Below are 16,830 nucleotides of genomic sequence, written 5' to 3' on the forward strand. Positions count from 1 at the left end.
TTGCGGGCCTGATAGGAGCCCTTCAGGGGTCTAATCTGGCCCCTAAGTTGGATATTTGAAACTTCTGCTCTAGGGCATTTCCCTGCCTGGCCCCTGGAAGACCCTCTCTTCTCAGCCCCCCACTCTGCATATCGGGGCAACACAAGAGGAGCCTCCTGGCCCCAAAATTAGGCCTTCCTCCCACCCTTCTTATCCCTTCCAAGGCCGGGATACCTCCCCCCTTCAGAGAGGATCTTGGAATACGACAGGGGCTGCTGCTTACCCGTCCTCCTTTCTCGCCGTTTGTCCCAGGGAATCCGGGGAAACCTTGTGAGCCCTGGGGAAAGAGAAGGGGGAAGAGACAGGCGGTGAGGAAGGTGGCGTGGAGGCGAGAAAGAAGAAAGTCACCCGGAGGAAAAGTGCTTGGCAGATCCCTCCTAGGAACGCAGAACCACAGAAGGCATCAAAGGCCCCAGGGAGAGGAAGGAATTGTATGTATTTACGCTGTTTATCCTCCGCCTGCTTCTACAAGGCAGACCAAACACAACTGACAGGACGGGACACTCAGTTAAGAAAGCAATAAGGAGCTGAAACAAAGCGCGAGGATTAATGCGGCCTGTTAAACAATGCAGAAAGAAGAAGACTGGAGATTTATACCCAGCCCTTCTCTCTGGATCAGAGACTCAAAGCGGCTTAGAATCATAGAGCTGGAAGGGACCTCCAGGGTCATCTAGTCCAACCTCCTGCACAAGGCAGGAAACTCACAAACACCTCCCCCTAAATTCACAGGATCTTCATTGCTGTCAGATGGCCATCTGCCCTCTGTTTAAAAACCTCCAAGGAAGGAGAGCCCACCACCTCCCAAGGAGGAAGCCTGTTCCACTGAGGAACCGCTCTAATGGTCAGGAATCATAGAGTTGGAAGGGATCTCCAGGGTCATCTAGTCCAACCCCCTGCACAATGCAGGAAACTCACAAACACCTCCCGCTGAATTCACAGGATCTTCATTGCTGTCAGATGGCCGTCTAGCCCCTGTTTATACACCTCCAAGGAAGGAGAGCCCTCCACCTTCCGAGGAAGCCTGTTCCACTGAGGAATTGCTCAAATGGTCAGGAAGTTCTTCCTAATGTTGATCTGGAAACTCTTTTCATTTAATTTCAATTCATTGGTTCTGGTCCTACCTTCTGGGGCCATAGAAAACAATTCCACACCATCCTCTAGAGGACAGCACTTTAAAGCTTTCCATCTCCTATATCTTATCCCCCCACAACAGACACCCTGTGAGGTGGGTGGGGCTGAGAAGGTTTTCCCAGAAGCTGCCCTTTCAAGGACAACTCCAGCCGTAGCTGTGGCTAACCCAAGGCCATTCCAGCAGGTGCAAGTGGAGGAGTGGGGAATCAAACCCGGTTCTCCCAGATAAGAGAGCCCTGGCTGACCCAAGGCCATTCCAGCAGCTGCAAGTGGAGGAGTGGGGAATCAAACCCGGTTCTCCCAGATAAGAGAGCCCTGGCTGACCCAAGGCCATTCCAGCAGCTGCAAGTGGAGGAGGGGGGAATCCAACCCGGTTCTCCCAGATAAGAGAGCTATGGCTGACCCAAGGCCATTCCAGCAGCTGCAAGTGGAGGAGTGGAGAATCAAACCCGGTTCTCCCAGATAAGAGAGCTCTGGCTGACCCAAGGCCATTCCAGCAGCTGCAAGCAGAGGAGGGGGGAATCCAACCCGGTTCTCCCAGATAAGAGAGCTATGGCTGACCCAAGTCCATTCCAGCAGCTGCAAGCGGAGGAGTGGGGAATCAAACCCGGTTCTCCCAGATAAGAGAGCTATGGCTGACCCAAGGCCACTCCAGAAGCTGCAAGCGGAGGAGTGGGGAATCAAACCCAGTTCTCCCAGATAAGAGAGCTATGGCTGACTCAAGGCCATTCCAGCAGCTGCAAGTGGAGGAGTGGAGAATCAAACCCGGTTCTCCCAGATAAGAGAGCTCTGGCTGACCCAAGGCCATTCCAGCAGGTGCAAGGGGAGGAGTGGGGAATCCAACCCGGTTCTCCCAGATAAGAGAGCTATGGCTGACTCAAGGCCATTCCAGCAGCTGCAAGTGGAGGAGTGGGGAATCCAACCCGGTTCTCCCAGATAAGAGAGCTATGGCTGACCCAAGGCCATTCCAGCAGCTGCAAGTGGAGGAGTGGGGAATCCAACCCGGTTCTCCCAGATAAGAGAGCTATGGCTGACCCAAGGCCACTCCAGAAGCTGCAAGCGGAGGAGTGGGGAATCAAACCCGTTTCTCCCAGATAAGAGAGCTATGGCTGACCCAAGTCCATTCCAGCAGCTGCAAGCGGAGGAGTGGGGAATCAAACCCGGTTCTCCCAGATAAGAGAGCTATGGCTGACCCAAGGCCATTCCAGCAAGTCCAAGTGGAGGAGTGGGGAATCAAACCTGGTTCTCTCAGATAAGAGAGCTAAGCTGACCCAAGGCCTTTCCAGCAGCTGTAAGTGGAGGAGTGGGGAATCAAACCCTGTTCTCCCAGATAAGAGAGCTATGGCTGACCCAAGGCCACTCCAGAAGCTGCAAGCGGAGGAGTGGGGAATCAAACCCGTTTCTCCCAGATAAGAGAGCTAAGCTGACCCAAGGCCATTCCAGCAGCTGTAAGTGGAGGAGTGGGGAATCAAACCCGGTTCTCCCAGATTAGAGAGCTCTGGCTGACCCAAGGCCATTCCAGCAGGTGCAAGTGGAGGAGTGGGGAATCAAACCCGGTTCTCCCAGATTAGAGAGCTCTGGCTGACCCAAGGCCATTCCAGCAGGTGCAAGGGGAGGAGTGGGGAATCAAACCCGGTTCTCCCAGATAAGAGAGCTCTGGCTGACCCGAGGCCATTCCAGCAGCTGCAAGTGGAGGAGTGGGGAATCAAACCCGGTTCTCCCAGATAAGACAGCTCTGGCTGACCCAAGGCCATTCCAGCAGGTGCAAGGGGAGGAGTGGGGAATCAAACCCGGTTCTCCCAGATAAGACAGCTCTGGCTGACCCAAGGCCATTCCAGCAGGTGCAAGGGGAGGAGTGGGGAATCAAACCCGGTTCTCCCAGATAAGAGAGCTCTGGCTGACCCGAGGCCATTCCAGCAGCTGCAAGTGGAGGAGTGGGGAATCAAACCCAGTTCTGCCAGATAAGAGAGCTCTGGCTGACCCAAGGCCATTCCAGCAGCTGCAAGCGGAGGAGTGGGGAATCAAACCCAGTTCTCCCAGATAAGAGAGCTCTGGCTGACCCAAGGCCATTCCAGCAGCTGCAAGTGGAGGCGTGTGGAATCAAACCCAGTTCTCCCAGATAAGAGAGCTCTGGCTGACCCAAGGCCATTCCAGCAGCTGCAAGCGGAGGAGTGGGGAATCAAACCTGGTTCTTCCAAATAAAAGTCCCCACACTTAACCTCTACACCAAACTGGCTCTTACTACAGTGTAGGAGCACAGTTGCAGCCACGGATAAAACAAAGTAGGCACAGAGGAACAATCTATGGTCCCCCACCCCCTTATGCCACACTTCACGCTGAAACGTAACTGTTACAGGGCAGCCCAATATCCTGGGCCAAAACGCCTCTGGACCAGCTCTGTTTTGCATAGCCTCCCACACTCCTCCAGAAAACTGTTCCACAGGGTGGGGGGGCCACAACAGAAAAGGCTACATGTGAAGGTAGTTATCGGTTTTGCCCCTTGGCAGGTTGGCACTTGAAGCAACAAAACTGGGGTGGCAGAAAATGGCGGGAGAGGTGGTCCCACAGGTATGGGAATGCCAAAGCCATAAGCTTGTATTTGTAGCTGGGATTCTTGGCCCCAATGTGCATTACTTTGCACTTGGCCACATTGAACCGCATCTGCCACGTTGACGCCCACTCGCCCAGCCTCAACAGATCCCTTTGGAGTTCCTCACAATCCTCTCTGGTTCTCACCACCCTGAACAATTCAGTGTCACCCTCAAACTTGGCCACTTCACTGCTTCCTCCCAACTCCAAAGCATTAAGGAACAATGGCTTGGAGGATGCATTTCATAGAATCATAGAGCTGGAAGGGACCTCCAGGGTCATCTAGTCCAACCCCCTGCACAATGCAGGAAACTCACAAATGCCTCCCCCTAAATTCACAGGATCCTCATTGCTGTCAGATGGCCTTCCAGCCTCTGCTTAAAAACCTCCAAGGAAGCAGAGTCCACCACCTCCCAAGGAGGAAGCCTGTTCCACTGAGGAATCGCACTAACGGTCAGGAAGTTCTTCCTAAAGTTCAAGTTGCTTTCTTTCCCCCTCCCCCTCCTCCATGTATTTAGCCCATCTTAATTTTTAACCAAAATTCCATCATGAGGGCTCTCCGGACCTCAAAGGATAACACCGAAGGTGGACTGAAAAGGGCAGCCTCAGAGGACGGCGTTTGGGCCCCATGCCCTTCTGCTTCCCTTCCTTCAAACCATCAGGGTCAAGGGCCTTCTTGAGCAGGAGCTACTGACCTTGGGGCCCAGTCTCCCCGGGTAGCCAGGCAGACCCGGAACTCCCAGCTTCCCCTGCGGAAAAACGAGAGAGAGAGAGAGATGAAGAAGCAGGGCCGGTGTCAGGCTGTCTCGTTTAAAACAAATTTTTATTATTCTGCAACGTATTATAATAACATTCAACTGTTATTAAATGTTTAGTACCGATGCATTGCATCCCATCTGCCACCTCCCTCCCCCTTTTTCGTGACCTCCACCGGTGCATTTTACTTAGAGTGCTAAAAAGAAATAAAAGGTAGTGTTAACATTTTAAGAATCTTCATTAAAAAAAAAAGTTTAGCTATAGTAAATTAAAAATAAGGGGAAAAACCATTCACTATGATGACGATCCATCTTCTTTATACTCCTTTAGTCCTCAGTCTTTTTCGTAAAAATAAAATGGAAGAAAAATAAATTCCCATAGTCTCACTTTAACGATAATCCTTATCAAAATAGGTTGGAAAAAAAAATAAGAAAGGGTATAATCCCATATAGGGTTGCCAAGAAATATCTGGGGACTTTGGGGGTGGAGCCAGGAGACTTTGGGGGTGGGGCCAGGAGACATTAGGGGTGGAGCCAAGATCAAGGCTGTGACAAGCATAATTGAACTCCAAAGGGAGTTCTGGCCATCACATTGAAAGGGACGGCACACCTTTTCAATGCCTTCCTTCCATAGGAAATTATGAAGGATAGGGGCAGCTTCTTTTGGGGCTCATAGAATTGGACCCCCTGGTGCAATATTTTTGAAACTTGGGGGGTATTTTGGGGAGAGGCACTAGATGCTATACTGAAAATTTGGTGCTTCTACCCCAAAAAACAACCCCCCCAGAGCCCCAGATACCCACGGATCATTTCTCCATCATTTTCTATGGGAATAAATCTCCATAGGGAATAATAGAGTTCCCAGCAGACATTTCCCTCCCCTCCCCTCCCCCCACTTTCTGATGACCCTGAAGCGGGGGGGGGGGCCTCCAAACCGGGGGATCCCCTGCCCCCACCTGGGGATTGGCAACCCTAGTCCCATAATCACATTTTTAAACTATAGTTTGTTTACGTTTCCTCTAGCCTTTAACTATTGTCAAAAATCTGGCGCCCTAGGAGAATCACCCACTAGCGACCCCCTCCCTTATTTAAAAATATAGGGGGAAATGAAGGTGCCAAACTTGAAACTTTTCACATTTTTAATTTACCGATTTTTAACCTTTATTTTTTCCCCAAAAAAATCAAAAGAAAATGTGATAGTCATTTAAAAAAATTGTGGAAACGGGTGCTCGCCGGCTACGCCAAAAAGGAGGATGGCGGGATAGGATAAGGTGTGAGGCCGAGTTGCGCATCGGGGAGAGCGAGGGGGTGGCTTGGCTTTGTTGAGGGCAGCTGGGTGATGGGAGAGGACAAGGTGACAGTGGGCAGGCCAGAGTCAGGCGTCGGGGAGGGGATGCCCAGTGGTGCCCCCTAGGTCAGGTGGCGCCCTAGACGACTGCCTATTTTGCCTACTCCCACGCACCGGCCCTGTTGGAAGAGACGAGCTCCAGCCACACGCCGCAGAGGACACCCACCATCCCCCCACCCCCTTCAAAGGAGCCTGGCCGCAGCCAGCCGAGACCCTTCCTCACCTTCTCTCCAAGAAGACCGAGGGGACCTGGATCTCCAGGGGGGCCGGTCCGCCCTTTGGGACCCTCTGGGCCGTCCTCACCTCGGGATCCTGGGACACCGACTTCCCCCTGAGCGTGGAGAGAAGGCAGAGTGGGTGAAGCGGAAAGCAGAACTGCCCAAACAGGCGTGGAGAAGACAGGGGCGGTTTCCTGGAGGGAGGAGCAAAGGGGGGCACACTCACCCGGTCGCCTTTCACCCCCAGATCCCCCTTGAAGCCAGGGAATCCTTCTTCTCCCTGCAGGAAACAAAAACCATGAGGTCGAGGTGGGGGAAGTCATCGGTTTCTGGGTCTCCCCTCCCACCCCACAAACGCCATCTCTGTCAGGAGGCAAATGTTGCTCTTGGGCCGTGGTGTGCGGGGTGAGTAAGTGTAGGACCCAGGAGCATCAGTTCCTCATGAGAAAGCCCTCTTAAAGCCTCACCGCCCCCCCAAAGTGCCCCCAGGAATTCCCCCAAGTCAAGGACTTGATGGTTTATAGTTGGGTTGGATGCTACAAATATATATTGTTGGAACTCTCTGTCAGGGGCAGTGATGCTCTGTCTTCTTGGTGCTTGGGGGTGGGTACAGTGGGAGGGCTTCTAGTGTTCTGGCCCCACTGGTGGACCTCCTGATGGCACCTGGTTTTTTTGGCCACTGTGTGACACAGAGTGTTGGACTGGAGAGGCCATTGGCCTGATATAATATGGCTTCTCTGATGTCTGAGGCAGTGATGCTCTGTCTTCTTGGTGTTGTGGGGGGGCAACAGTAGGAGGGCTTCTGGTGTCCTGGCCCCACTGGTGGACCTCCTGATGGCCCCTGGGTTTTGGCCACTGTGTGACACAGAGTGTTTGACTGGAGGGGCCATTGGCCTAATCCAACATGGCTTCTCTTATGTCTGGGGCAGTGATGCTCTGTATTCTTGATGCTTGGGGGGCAAGAGTGGGAGGGCTTCTGGAGTTCTAGCCCCACCGATGGACCACCTGTTGGCACTTGGGTCTGGGCTGCTGTGTGACACAGAGTATTGGACTGGATGGGTCATTGACCTGATCTAACATGGCTTCTCTTATGTTCTTATGTGACACAGTGTGTTGGACTGGATGGGCCATTGGCCTGATCTAACATGGCTTCTCTTATGTTCTTATGTAAAACAGTGTTGGACTGGATGGGCCATTGGCTGATCCAGCATGGCTTCTCTTATGTTCTTATGTGACACAGGGTGTTGGACTGGAGGGGCCATTGGCATGATCTAACATGGCTCCTCTTATGTTCTTATGTGACACAGTGTTGGACTGGATGGGCCATTGGCCTGATCCAACATGGCTTCTATTATGTTCTTATGTGACACAGAGTGTTGGACTGGATGGGCCACTGGCCTGATCCAACATGGCTTCTCTTATGTTCTTATGTGACACAGAGTGTTGGACTGGATGGGTCATTGGCCTGATCCAACATGGCTTCTCTTCTGTTCTTATGTGACACAGAGTGTTGGACTGGAGGGGCCGTTGGCCTGATCCAACATGGCCTCTCTTATGTTCTTATGTTATGCTCTTATCCCACCTGAAGGATGGCTGGGAAGCCCATAACTTAATCAAGTCAGTCATCCAAACTGCTGTAGTATGTCTGTTTTCTTTGTCTTTGACATATATTTTAGTTCTGTCCCCTTGTTATAACTGCACCCCCACCTTCGTCTGTCTTTTTCAAGGTCTATCACCTCTGTCTTTACTGAACACAAAGTTTGAGTCTATTGGCACCTTTAAGACCAATGAAGTTTCATCCTGGGTGCTGCATGATTATACACAGAAGAAAACTTGGCTGGTCTTGAAGGTTCCACTGGCCTCCGACTTTGTTCTGCGGCTTCAGACCAACAAAGCGACACCCCCCCCCCACCCCCGCCGATCCATCTCTCTCTTCACTTTAAGCACATGCAAGTTTGATAATCGGCAGGGGTTGTTTTGTAGAAAAATAGGTGGTGGAGCTCATTAGCATAATTAATGAGCAGTTGCCGCCCCGCCCCCCCAAGCCGAAAGGAACTCGATGCAAGAAAGGAGAGCCCTGGGTGAGTGAGGCCTGCTAGAGATCCAGCCAGCCCAAGCAGGCCTCGCTCACCTGGGGCTCTCCTTAGCCGCCCCCCCTCCATAGTCAAAGCCACCCGCCACCCAAAATCACAGAAGAAGTGGGGAAAGGGTGGCAAGGGCTTCCCCAGGGGCTCATGAGGGCTGCTGGGGGTGTGGCAAAGCCCCTGGCGGCTGGCTGGCTGCTTGCTCTCCTCATCCAGGGATTGTTATGCAGCTGCACCTCCTATTCAGTGGACAAGGTAGGTGGGGAGGAGGAGGGGGAACCCTTAGAAAGGTTCAGGAGCTGCGTGCTCCTGTGAGCTCCTGCTGAATCTGAGGCCCGATAATCAGCACAGTCACTCACAGTTTAAGGACAGCTGAAATATTTTTTTATCAGAAGGATTTCTGGCACGACAGAGCCAATGATGGAAGCCCACCCTAGGCTGAGTTGGCTTGCGTGGACGGACCATGGCTCATGGGAAAGGAAACCTCTGACTGGCCCCAGGAAATCTGTGTCTTGGAATATCCCCCACCCCAGTTCCCTTCCCGATCTTCGTCCCCAAGACGCCACACTTACCTTCTCCCCTTTGTGCCCTTTCAATCCACGGATGCCATCAACGCCCTGGGGAGGGGTGAGAAAAGTACAGGGAGGTTATAGTGTGGGGTGGGGGGTGGGGGAGGTGTTGAGTCTTAAAGGCAGAGAAGACCTCAGCTCTTGGTCTCCACCTTTGGGACAACAACTTGGCCAGGGTGAGGGAGGGTCCTAAGGGGAGCCCCCACCCCATGCAACGGTCTTCCCCAGGTATTACATGTATTAAAACTATTTCTCCCTGGGCTAAAGGGATTCTTTTCTCATTATGTTTTTCAAAGAGCTGCACACAGGACGGTGAGGAGATATTCAGCTGTGATTCAGCTGTGGAGATATCTCCCAGAAGAAGAAGGAGGAGGAGAAGAAGGAGGAGAAGGAGAAGAAGGAGGAGGAGGAGAAGAAGAAAGTGGAGGAGGAGAAGGAAAAGAAGAAGGAGAAAATGGAAAAGGAGGAGGAAGAGGAGAACGAGAAGAAGAAGGAGAAGAAGGCAGAGGAGGAGAAGAAGAAAGGGGAGGAAGAGAAGGAAAAGATGAAGGAGAAAAAGGAAAAGGAGGAGGAGAAGAAGGAAAAGAAGGAGAAGAAGGAGGAGGAGGAGGAGAAAGGGGAGGAGGAGAAGGAAAAGAAGAAGGAGAAAAAGAAAAAGGAGGAGGAAGAGGAGAACGAGAAGAAGAAGGAGAAGAAGGCGGAGGAGGAGAAGAAAGGGGAGGAAGAGAAGGAAAAGAAGAAGGAGAAAAAGAAAAAGGAGGAGGAGAAGGAGAAGAGGAAGGAGGAGGAGGAGGAGAAGCAGGAGGAGGAGAAGGTGAAGAAAAAGGAGGAGAAGGCGAAGAAGGAGGAGGAGAGGAGGAAGGAGAAGAAGAAAGAGAAGGAGGAGAAGGAAAAGAAGGAGAAAAGGAGGAGGAGGAGAAGAAGAAGGAGAAGAAGAAGGAGGAGGCGATAGAGGAGGAGAAGAAGAAGAAGGAGGAGGAGAAGGAGGAAAGGAGAAGAAGAAAATTAATAACCCGCCCTTCTCTCTGAATCAGAGTCTCAGAGTGGCTTACAATCTCCTATATCTTCTCCCCCTATAACAGACACCCTGTGAAGTGGGTGGGACTGAGTGAGCTCTCCCAGAAGCTGCCCTTTCAAGTACAGCTTTGCAAGAGCCGCGGCTGACCCAAGGCCATTCCAGCAGGTGCAAGTGGAGGAGTGGGGAATCAAACCCTGTTTTCCCAGCTAAAGAGTCCACCCACTTAACCACTACACTGAGCTGGCTCTTAACCAAGTGCAGTGATGGGACAAATTCTGCTGCCAGTTGAATTTCGGCTCCTGCGTAGCTGAGAATGGAAGCCCAGGGGCTGCCCCCAGGAAGAAGCGTTGGCAGCTTCAGACCTCGATGCCCCTCCTTGTCCTACAGATCCCTTGATAATCTGACCCTCTTCGGCTCCACAATTCAAGGATCCAAGTGGGGCGAAGTCTGCTCTGCTCCCATATCTGGTTCCTCCCAACCCCTCCAAAAGCCAGGGGCCCCTGCCCTCCCCCGTTCTCAAGGGCATGGCGCTCGATACCTCCTTTCACTCTGCTTGCCAATGCAGAAAGGATGTCCTTTGGGGGTGAGAAATGGCACTTCTGCGTATCGCATGCTAGGGATGATGGGTAACCTGGTCGTGTCAAGCCCTGTGAGCCAATCGGGTACTTACCTTCCCGCCACGAGGGCCTGGGTAGCCAATTGGACCTTGAGGACCAGACGGGCCCTGGAAGACACAGAGAAAAAGCAGGGAGGGAGACCAATTTAGAAGCACAACGATCAGTTCCTTCACCCTGAACACTTACACAAAAAAAGGAAGAAGCTTTCGCATGCATGCAGATGCAGACCATATCTGAAGAAGTGTGCTTACACACAAAAGCTTATCCTCAGAATAAAACTTGGCCCGTCTTCAAGGTGCCCTGGACTTAAAGCTTTGTTCTGCCGCATCAGAGCAACATAGCTCTGCGCCTGAATCCACTTACAGAACAGTCCGAACTTTTCTCCTCACCCCACCAGCAATCTGACTCCTAGGTCTTTTAAATGCTGGGTGGCAGACAGAAATCCAGCTGGAGTAGCTTTCCTCTATCACTGCCTCTACGTCAAAAAGAAGAACTGAATTTCGACCGGCTACGCGGCGGTGAAAAAAGGCACAGGAAATGGAGATGGCACCTCGCCGCCTTTTTTGGGGGGCTGTATCAACAGAAGTCTAGTGTCCAGATCACGTAATGTGATGGTATCGCTTTACTCTGCTCTGGTATGACCTCACCTGGAGTATTGTGTTCGGTTTTGGGCACCACATTTTAAGAAGGCTCTAGACAAGCTGGAGCAGGTCCAGAGGAGGGCGACGAAGATGGTGAGGGGTCTGGAGACCAAGTCCTATGAGGAAAGGGTGAAGGAGCTGGAGATGTTTAGCCTGGAGAGGAGGTGGCTGAGAGGTGATAGGATCACCATCTTCAAGTCCTTGAAAGGCTGTCATCTACAGGATGGTGTGGAACTGTTTTCTGTGGCCCCGGAAGGTAGGACCAGAACCATTGGGTTGAAATTAAATCAAAAGAGTTTCCGGCTCAACGTTAGGAAGAACTTCCTGACCGTTAGAGCGATTCCTCAGTGGAACAGGCTTCCTCCTTGGGAGGTGGTGGGCTCTCCTTCCTTGGAAGTTTTTCAACAGAGGCTAGATGGCTATCTGACAGCAATGAAGATCCTGTGAATTTGGGTTAGGTATTTGTGGGTTTTCTGCATTTTGCAGGGGGTTGGACTAGATGACTCTGGAGGTCCCTTCCAACTCTGTAATTCCTGACCATGAGAGTAGTTCCTCAGTGGAACAGGCTTCCTCGGGAGGTGGTGGCTCTCCTTCCCTGGAGGTTTTTCAACAGAGGCTAGATGGCCATCTGACAGCAATGATGATCCTGTGAATTTGGGTTAGGTATTTGTGGCTTTCCTGCATTGTGCAGGTTTTGGACTAGGTGACCCTAGAGGTCCCTTCCAACTCTAGGATTCTACGATTCTTTGTCACTTAACTAGCTCTCCCGTCCTTATCCCGGGGCTGCTTGGAATCTCTCTCTGCTCCTGAAATAAGGGCCCTTTTTTCCTCCACACCACTGTGCTCCCTGCAGGGAGAGGTGTATATGTGCGTGTGTGTGTTTGTGAACAGATACACCCACACATACAATGGGCATTTTCGCACTTACCTTACGCCGGAGCGACGTCCCTCTTCACCGCACAGCGTCTGCACGGATTTCGCACTAATTGCTCCGCAGAACCCAGAAGAGCCGCAAAGTCCCACGGCTTTTGCGTCGCAAATGTAAACCGCCAAAACCCAGTTTACATTTGCGACGCAAAAGCCGCGGGACTTTGCGGCTTTTCTGGGTTCTGCGGAGCAATTAGTGCGAAATCCGCGCAGACGCTGCGCGGTGAAGAGGGACGTCGCTCCGGCGTAAGGTAAGTGCGAAAACGCCCAATGTGTCTCCAATGCCTTAAATCTATGGTCCCCTTTTGTGGGCCGTGGTTGTGCTGCCCCCTGGTGGATAGAGAAGGCGTCCATTTCTCCCCCCCCCCCCCCCCCCCCGAGCTTCAATGGACACCTCTTCAAGGGAGGAGGCGGGGAAACAGAACATGTGAATACGGACCGAGGCTGTGTCTGCAAAGTATCTTCTTGAGTGACCAAGGGTCTGATTCAGCCCAAGGCACCTTCGCGTGTGTGGGGTCCTCTCTAAGCTGAGAGTGTGTCAGCGAGCTCGCAGTTTTTTTAGCCTCCGGTTCACATATTTTTGTCGTAGCTCAGGAAAAATGACCCCCCAGAACAAACTAATCTAGGCAGCAGCCCACAACTTGAATGCCGGTAGCTCACAAAGTAGAATTTTTGCTCGCAAGACTCTGCGGCTTAGAGGGAACATGGGTGGGATCATGTGTGTCTCACTTCGTGTCAGGAAAGTCACAGTTTACATAAGAATGTAATTGTATGTAATGTACATTTAATGTTTGTAATGTACATTTAATGTTTAATTTAATGTTTCCAATGTAACTGTTTTATTGTTGGTGCACCATTGGGCACCGTATTGTTAGCCGCCCTGAGCCTGCTTCGGCAGGGGAGGGCGGGGTACAAATAAAATTTATTATTATTATTATTATTATTATAATAGAACATAAGAGAAGCCATGTTGGATCAGGCCAATGGCCCATCCAGTCCAACACTCTGTGTCACACAGTGGCCAAAAATTTTATACATACACACACACTGTGGCTAATAGCAACTGATGGACTGGATGGGCCATTGGCCTGATCTAACATGGCTTCTCTTATGTTTATCTTTAATCTACACAGAACAACCAAAGAAAGAAAGAAAAGGGGAAAAAAACGTTCAGATTCTGGTCTTCAATACAAGCTTATTGACCAGAGATTTCAGTTACTAAGGAATCTCAAGGCTATGGAAAATAAAACCAGCTTCTCATTAAATATAAAAGGATTTTAAATTAGCCCTCTTGAAGGTGGCTATGCTTGTGGCTGCCACCACCTCCTGTGGCAGTGGATTCCACATGTTAATCACCCTTTGGGTGAAGAAGTACTTCCTTTTATCTGTTTTAACCTGGCTGCTCAGCAATTTCATCGAATGCCCACGAGTTCTTGTATTGTGAGAAAGGGAGAAAAGTACTTCTTTCTCTGCTTTCTCCATCCCATGCATAATCTTGTCAACCTCTATCATGTCACCCCGCAGTCGACGTTTCTCCAAGCTAAAGAGAAACCTTTCTTCATAGGGAAAGTGTTCCAGCCCTTTAATCATTCTAGTTGCCCTTTTCTGGACTTTCTCCAATGCTATAACCGCATTGTTCTAAAATGTGTCTTCCCTTCTCTGGCTGTTTTGGAGGGAATCTGGTCGCTTGGATGCCGTGGGCATCAGTTGTGTTGTGGCCTTACTGCACTGAACTGTGGTGGTCACTCTTTGCAGGGCCCTTTCCAGAAAGCCCCCACCTGAGAAAAAAAAATCTTTGGATGATGCCTTTCACGGCCTGTTCTTACCTGGTTTCCTTTGCTTCCAGGGTGACCTTCTTTTCCAGGGTGGCCCTAAGAGAATAGAATCGGTGTGAGAACATTGGTTTAGTGATAATGGGTTTGAATTTGGCTAGGAAATGGCATCTGTAGGTAGTGGAGACCAGAGAACTTCCTGTTCAAAATGGCTGCTAGGCCAGCCTGAGCACTTCCTGTTCAAATCGGTTGCTAGGCCAGAGAAAGCTTAAGCACTTTATGATCAAAATAGCTGCTAGGCCAGAGAAAGCCTGAGTACTTCCTGTTCAAAATGGCTGCTAGGCCAGAGAAAACCTGAGCACTTCCTGTTCAAAACGGTCGCTAGGCCAGAGAAAGCTTAAGCACTTTATGATCAAAATAGCTGCTAGGCCAGAGAAAGCCTGAGTACTTCCTGTTCAAAATGGCTGCTAGGCCAGAGAAAACCTGAGCACTTCCTGTTCAAAATGGCTGCTAGGCCAGAGAAAACCTGAGGACTTCCTGTTCAAAACAGTAGCTAGGCTCATAGAATTGGACCCCCTGGTCCAATCCTTTTGAAACTTGGGGGGTATTTTGGGAAGAGGCACTAGATGCTATACTGAAAATTTGGTACCTCTACCCCAAAAAACAGCCCCCCCCCCCCGAGCCCCAGTTACTCGCAGATCAATTCTCCATGATTTTCTATGGGAATAAATCTCCATAGGGAATAACAGAGTTCCCAGCAGACATTTCCCTCCCCTCCCCCCGCTTTCTGGAGACCCTGAAGCGGGGGGAGGGCCTCCGAGCCGGGGGATCCCCTGCCCCCACCTGGGGATTGGCAACCCTACGTGTGGGGCAAGAGATGGGCTTGAGAGACTGCAGGGAGGGGGCAAATACTCACAGCGGGTCCGTCCATGCCAGACATCCCTGGTACGCCAGGTTTCCCTCTGGGGCCCTGAGTGGGAGAGAGGAAGAAACATGTCAGACCAGCAGTGGCTCGGCACCCTAGCCCAGACGTCCCCACAGCAGTCGAGTGGGGCAAATCTCACCTTTTCTCCCGGAGGCCCCATGGCGCCTTGTGGTCCAGGCAGACCCTAGAAAGAAACCCGGAGGAAGACACAACGTCAGATAGTCCGGGCTGACTTTTCTGACACCAACCCCCTGGATCCCCCCACGTTTCCAGTCCCCCAGTCCCCAGTCGAGAACTGCTAAAGCCACTGCAAGAAATAGACTTCCTGCATGTAAATTACCTCTGAGCATTGCTTCCAGATTATCGAAGTATATCAATCGGAAGAAGTTACTAATCGAAACACGAAATTTTACCTGGGGATCGTGTTATCGATAGTAATTCTCTTCAATATCTGAATCCATTCGACAGAACATTCATAGCATCGTTGAATAGCCTGTCTATTTTTGGCAAGGAGAAGTCTGCGTGTCAACAAAAAAACTACTTTTCAGTAGTGCATCCTTATGGACTCTTATGCGATGGGCTTTTCTACCTTGTACTGAATTCTTTATTGTTGTTTTGTTTATATAAATACATTGGTTTTGTGAATGACTCTATTGAAAGAGTGGTTTAATTCTCGAAGTAATTTCCCATTTGATAAATAAGATTAGCGAATTTGAAAGTCTTCTTTAAGGTGTTGCGATTCATTTGCAAAGAACACATTTTTCTTGGTTTGCAACTTCCTGTGGCAGGCTGTTTTGTGAGGTAGAGGCACCAAATTTTCAGCACAGCATCCAGTGCCTCCCTTCCAAACACCCTCCAAGTTTCAAAAAGATTGGAGTAGGGGGTCCAATTCTATGAGCCCCAAAAGAAGCTGCCCCATCCTTCATTATTTCCAATGGAGGGAAGGCATTTTAAAAGGTGTGCGGTCCCTTTAAATATGATGACCAAAACTCCCTTTGGGGTTCAGTTGTGCTTGTCACAACCTGGCTCCTGGTTCCAACCTCAATGCCTTCCAGCCCCATCCCCAAAGTCTCCTGGCTCCACCCCCAAAATCCCCAAACATTTCTTGAATTGGACTTGGTTACCCTAGATCAAGAGTGTCAAACATCTGGCTTGGGGGCCGAATCAGGCCCCCAAAGATCTGGCTGTCATCTGCTTCCTTCTCCTTCTCCCTTGCTTCCTTCTGCATCACAGCTTGCTTTGCCAGGTTTGCTCAATCGCACAGGAGCTACAGAGCAAAGCCTCTATTTTCTTCACCGACTGAGACTCCTCCCTTGGGGAGGAAGGGGGGGGAGTAAGAGCTTGCTTTGCCAGGCTATCACAGTTGCACAGCAGAGCTACTGAGCCAAGCCTCTCTTCCTTCTATTGGCTGAGGCTCCTCCCCTTCCTGGTCCCCTGGGGAAGGAAGGAAAGAGCCAGAGATTCCTTTGCCTGGTTCCCTGGATCCCATGGGAGAGATACAAAGAAAGCACCTTTAAGACCCATGAGTGCTAATGTTTTAAGCATGTTTTAAGTTTTTAAAAAGATCTTTGAGGTTTGCTCAATCGCACAGGAGCTACAGAGCAAAACCTCTGTTTTCTTCACTGGCTGAACCTCCTCCCTTGGGGAGAAAAGGGGGGAGAGTAAGAGCTTGCTTTGCCAGACTATCACAGTCGCACAGCAGAGCTACTGAGCCAAGCCTCTCCTCCTTCTATTGGCTGAGGCTCATCCCCCTCCTAGTCCCCTGGGGAAGGAAGGAAAGAGCCAGAGCTTCCTTTGCCCGGTTCCCTGGATCCCATGGGAGAGATACAAAGAAAGCACCTTTAAGACCCATGAGTGCTAATGTTTTAAGCATGTTTTAAGTTTTGTTTAAAAAAATCTTTAATTGTGTTTGTCTCTGTGTGTGTCCTTTGTAAAGTTTATATATTTGCTATTTAATCTTAAATAGGTACACATAGGGTTGCCAAGTCCAATTTAAGAAATATCTGGGGACTTTGGGGGTGGAGCCAGGAGACTTTGAGGGTGGAGCCAGGAGGAAGGCTGTGACAAGCATAATTGAACTCCAAAGGGAGTTCTGGCCATCACATTTAAAGGGACGGCACACCTTTTCAATGCCTTCCTTCCATAGGAAATAATGAAGGATACAGGCACCTTCTTTTGAGGCTCATAGAATTGGACC

At 50.6% G+C, this 16,830-nt stretch overlaps 1 protein-coding gene across 1 annotated transcript in view; it reads right to left on the reverse strand.

The window, feature by feature from the left end:
* The window catches only part of LOC132590903 (collagen alpha-1(V) chain-like), a gene marked incomplete at both ends in the record, with an annotated part of 136,449 nt that overhangs the window by 53,423 nt on the left and 66,196 nt on the right, over positions 1-16,830 (reverse strand). Inside the window, 9 exon segments of the mRNA XM_060263828.1 lie at positions 263-316; positions 4,455-4,508; positions 6,086-6,193; positions 6,307-6,360; positions 8,737-8,781; positions 10,422-10,475; positions 13,763-13,807; positions 14,625-14,678; positions 14,773-14,817. Of these exon segments, the coding sequence (XP_060119811.1) occupies positions 263-316; positions 4,455-4,508; positions 6,086-6,193; positions 6,307-6,360; positions 8,737-8,781; positions 10,422-10,475; positions 13,763-13,807; positions 14,625-14,678; positions 14,773-14,817 (513 nt within the window).

Source organism: Heteronotia binoei, unplaced genomic scaffold, assembly GCF_032191835.1.
Source record: "Heteronotia binoei isolate CCM8104 ecotype False Entrance Well unplaced genomic scaffold, APGP_CSIRO_Hbin_v1 ptg001113l, whole genome shotgun sequence".
NCBI lineage: Eukaryota > Metazoa > Chordata > Lepidosauria > Squamata > Gekkonidae > Heteronotia > Heteronotia binoei.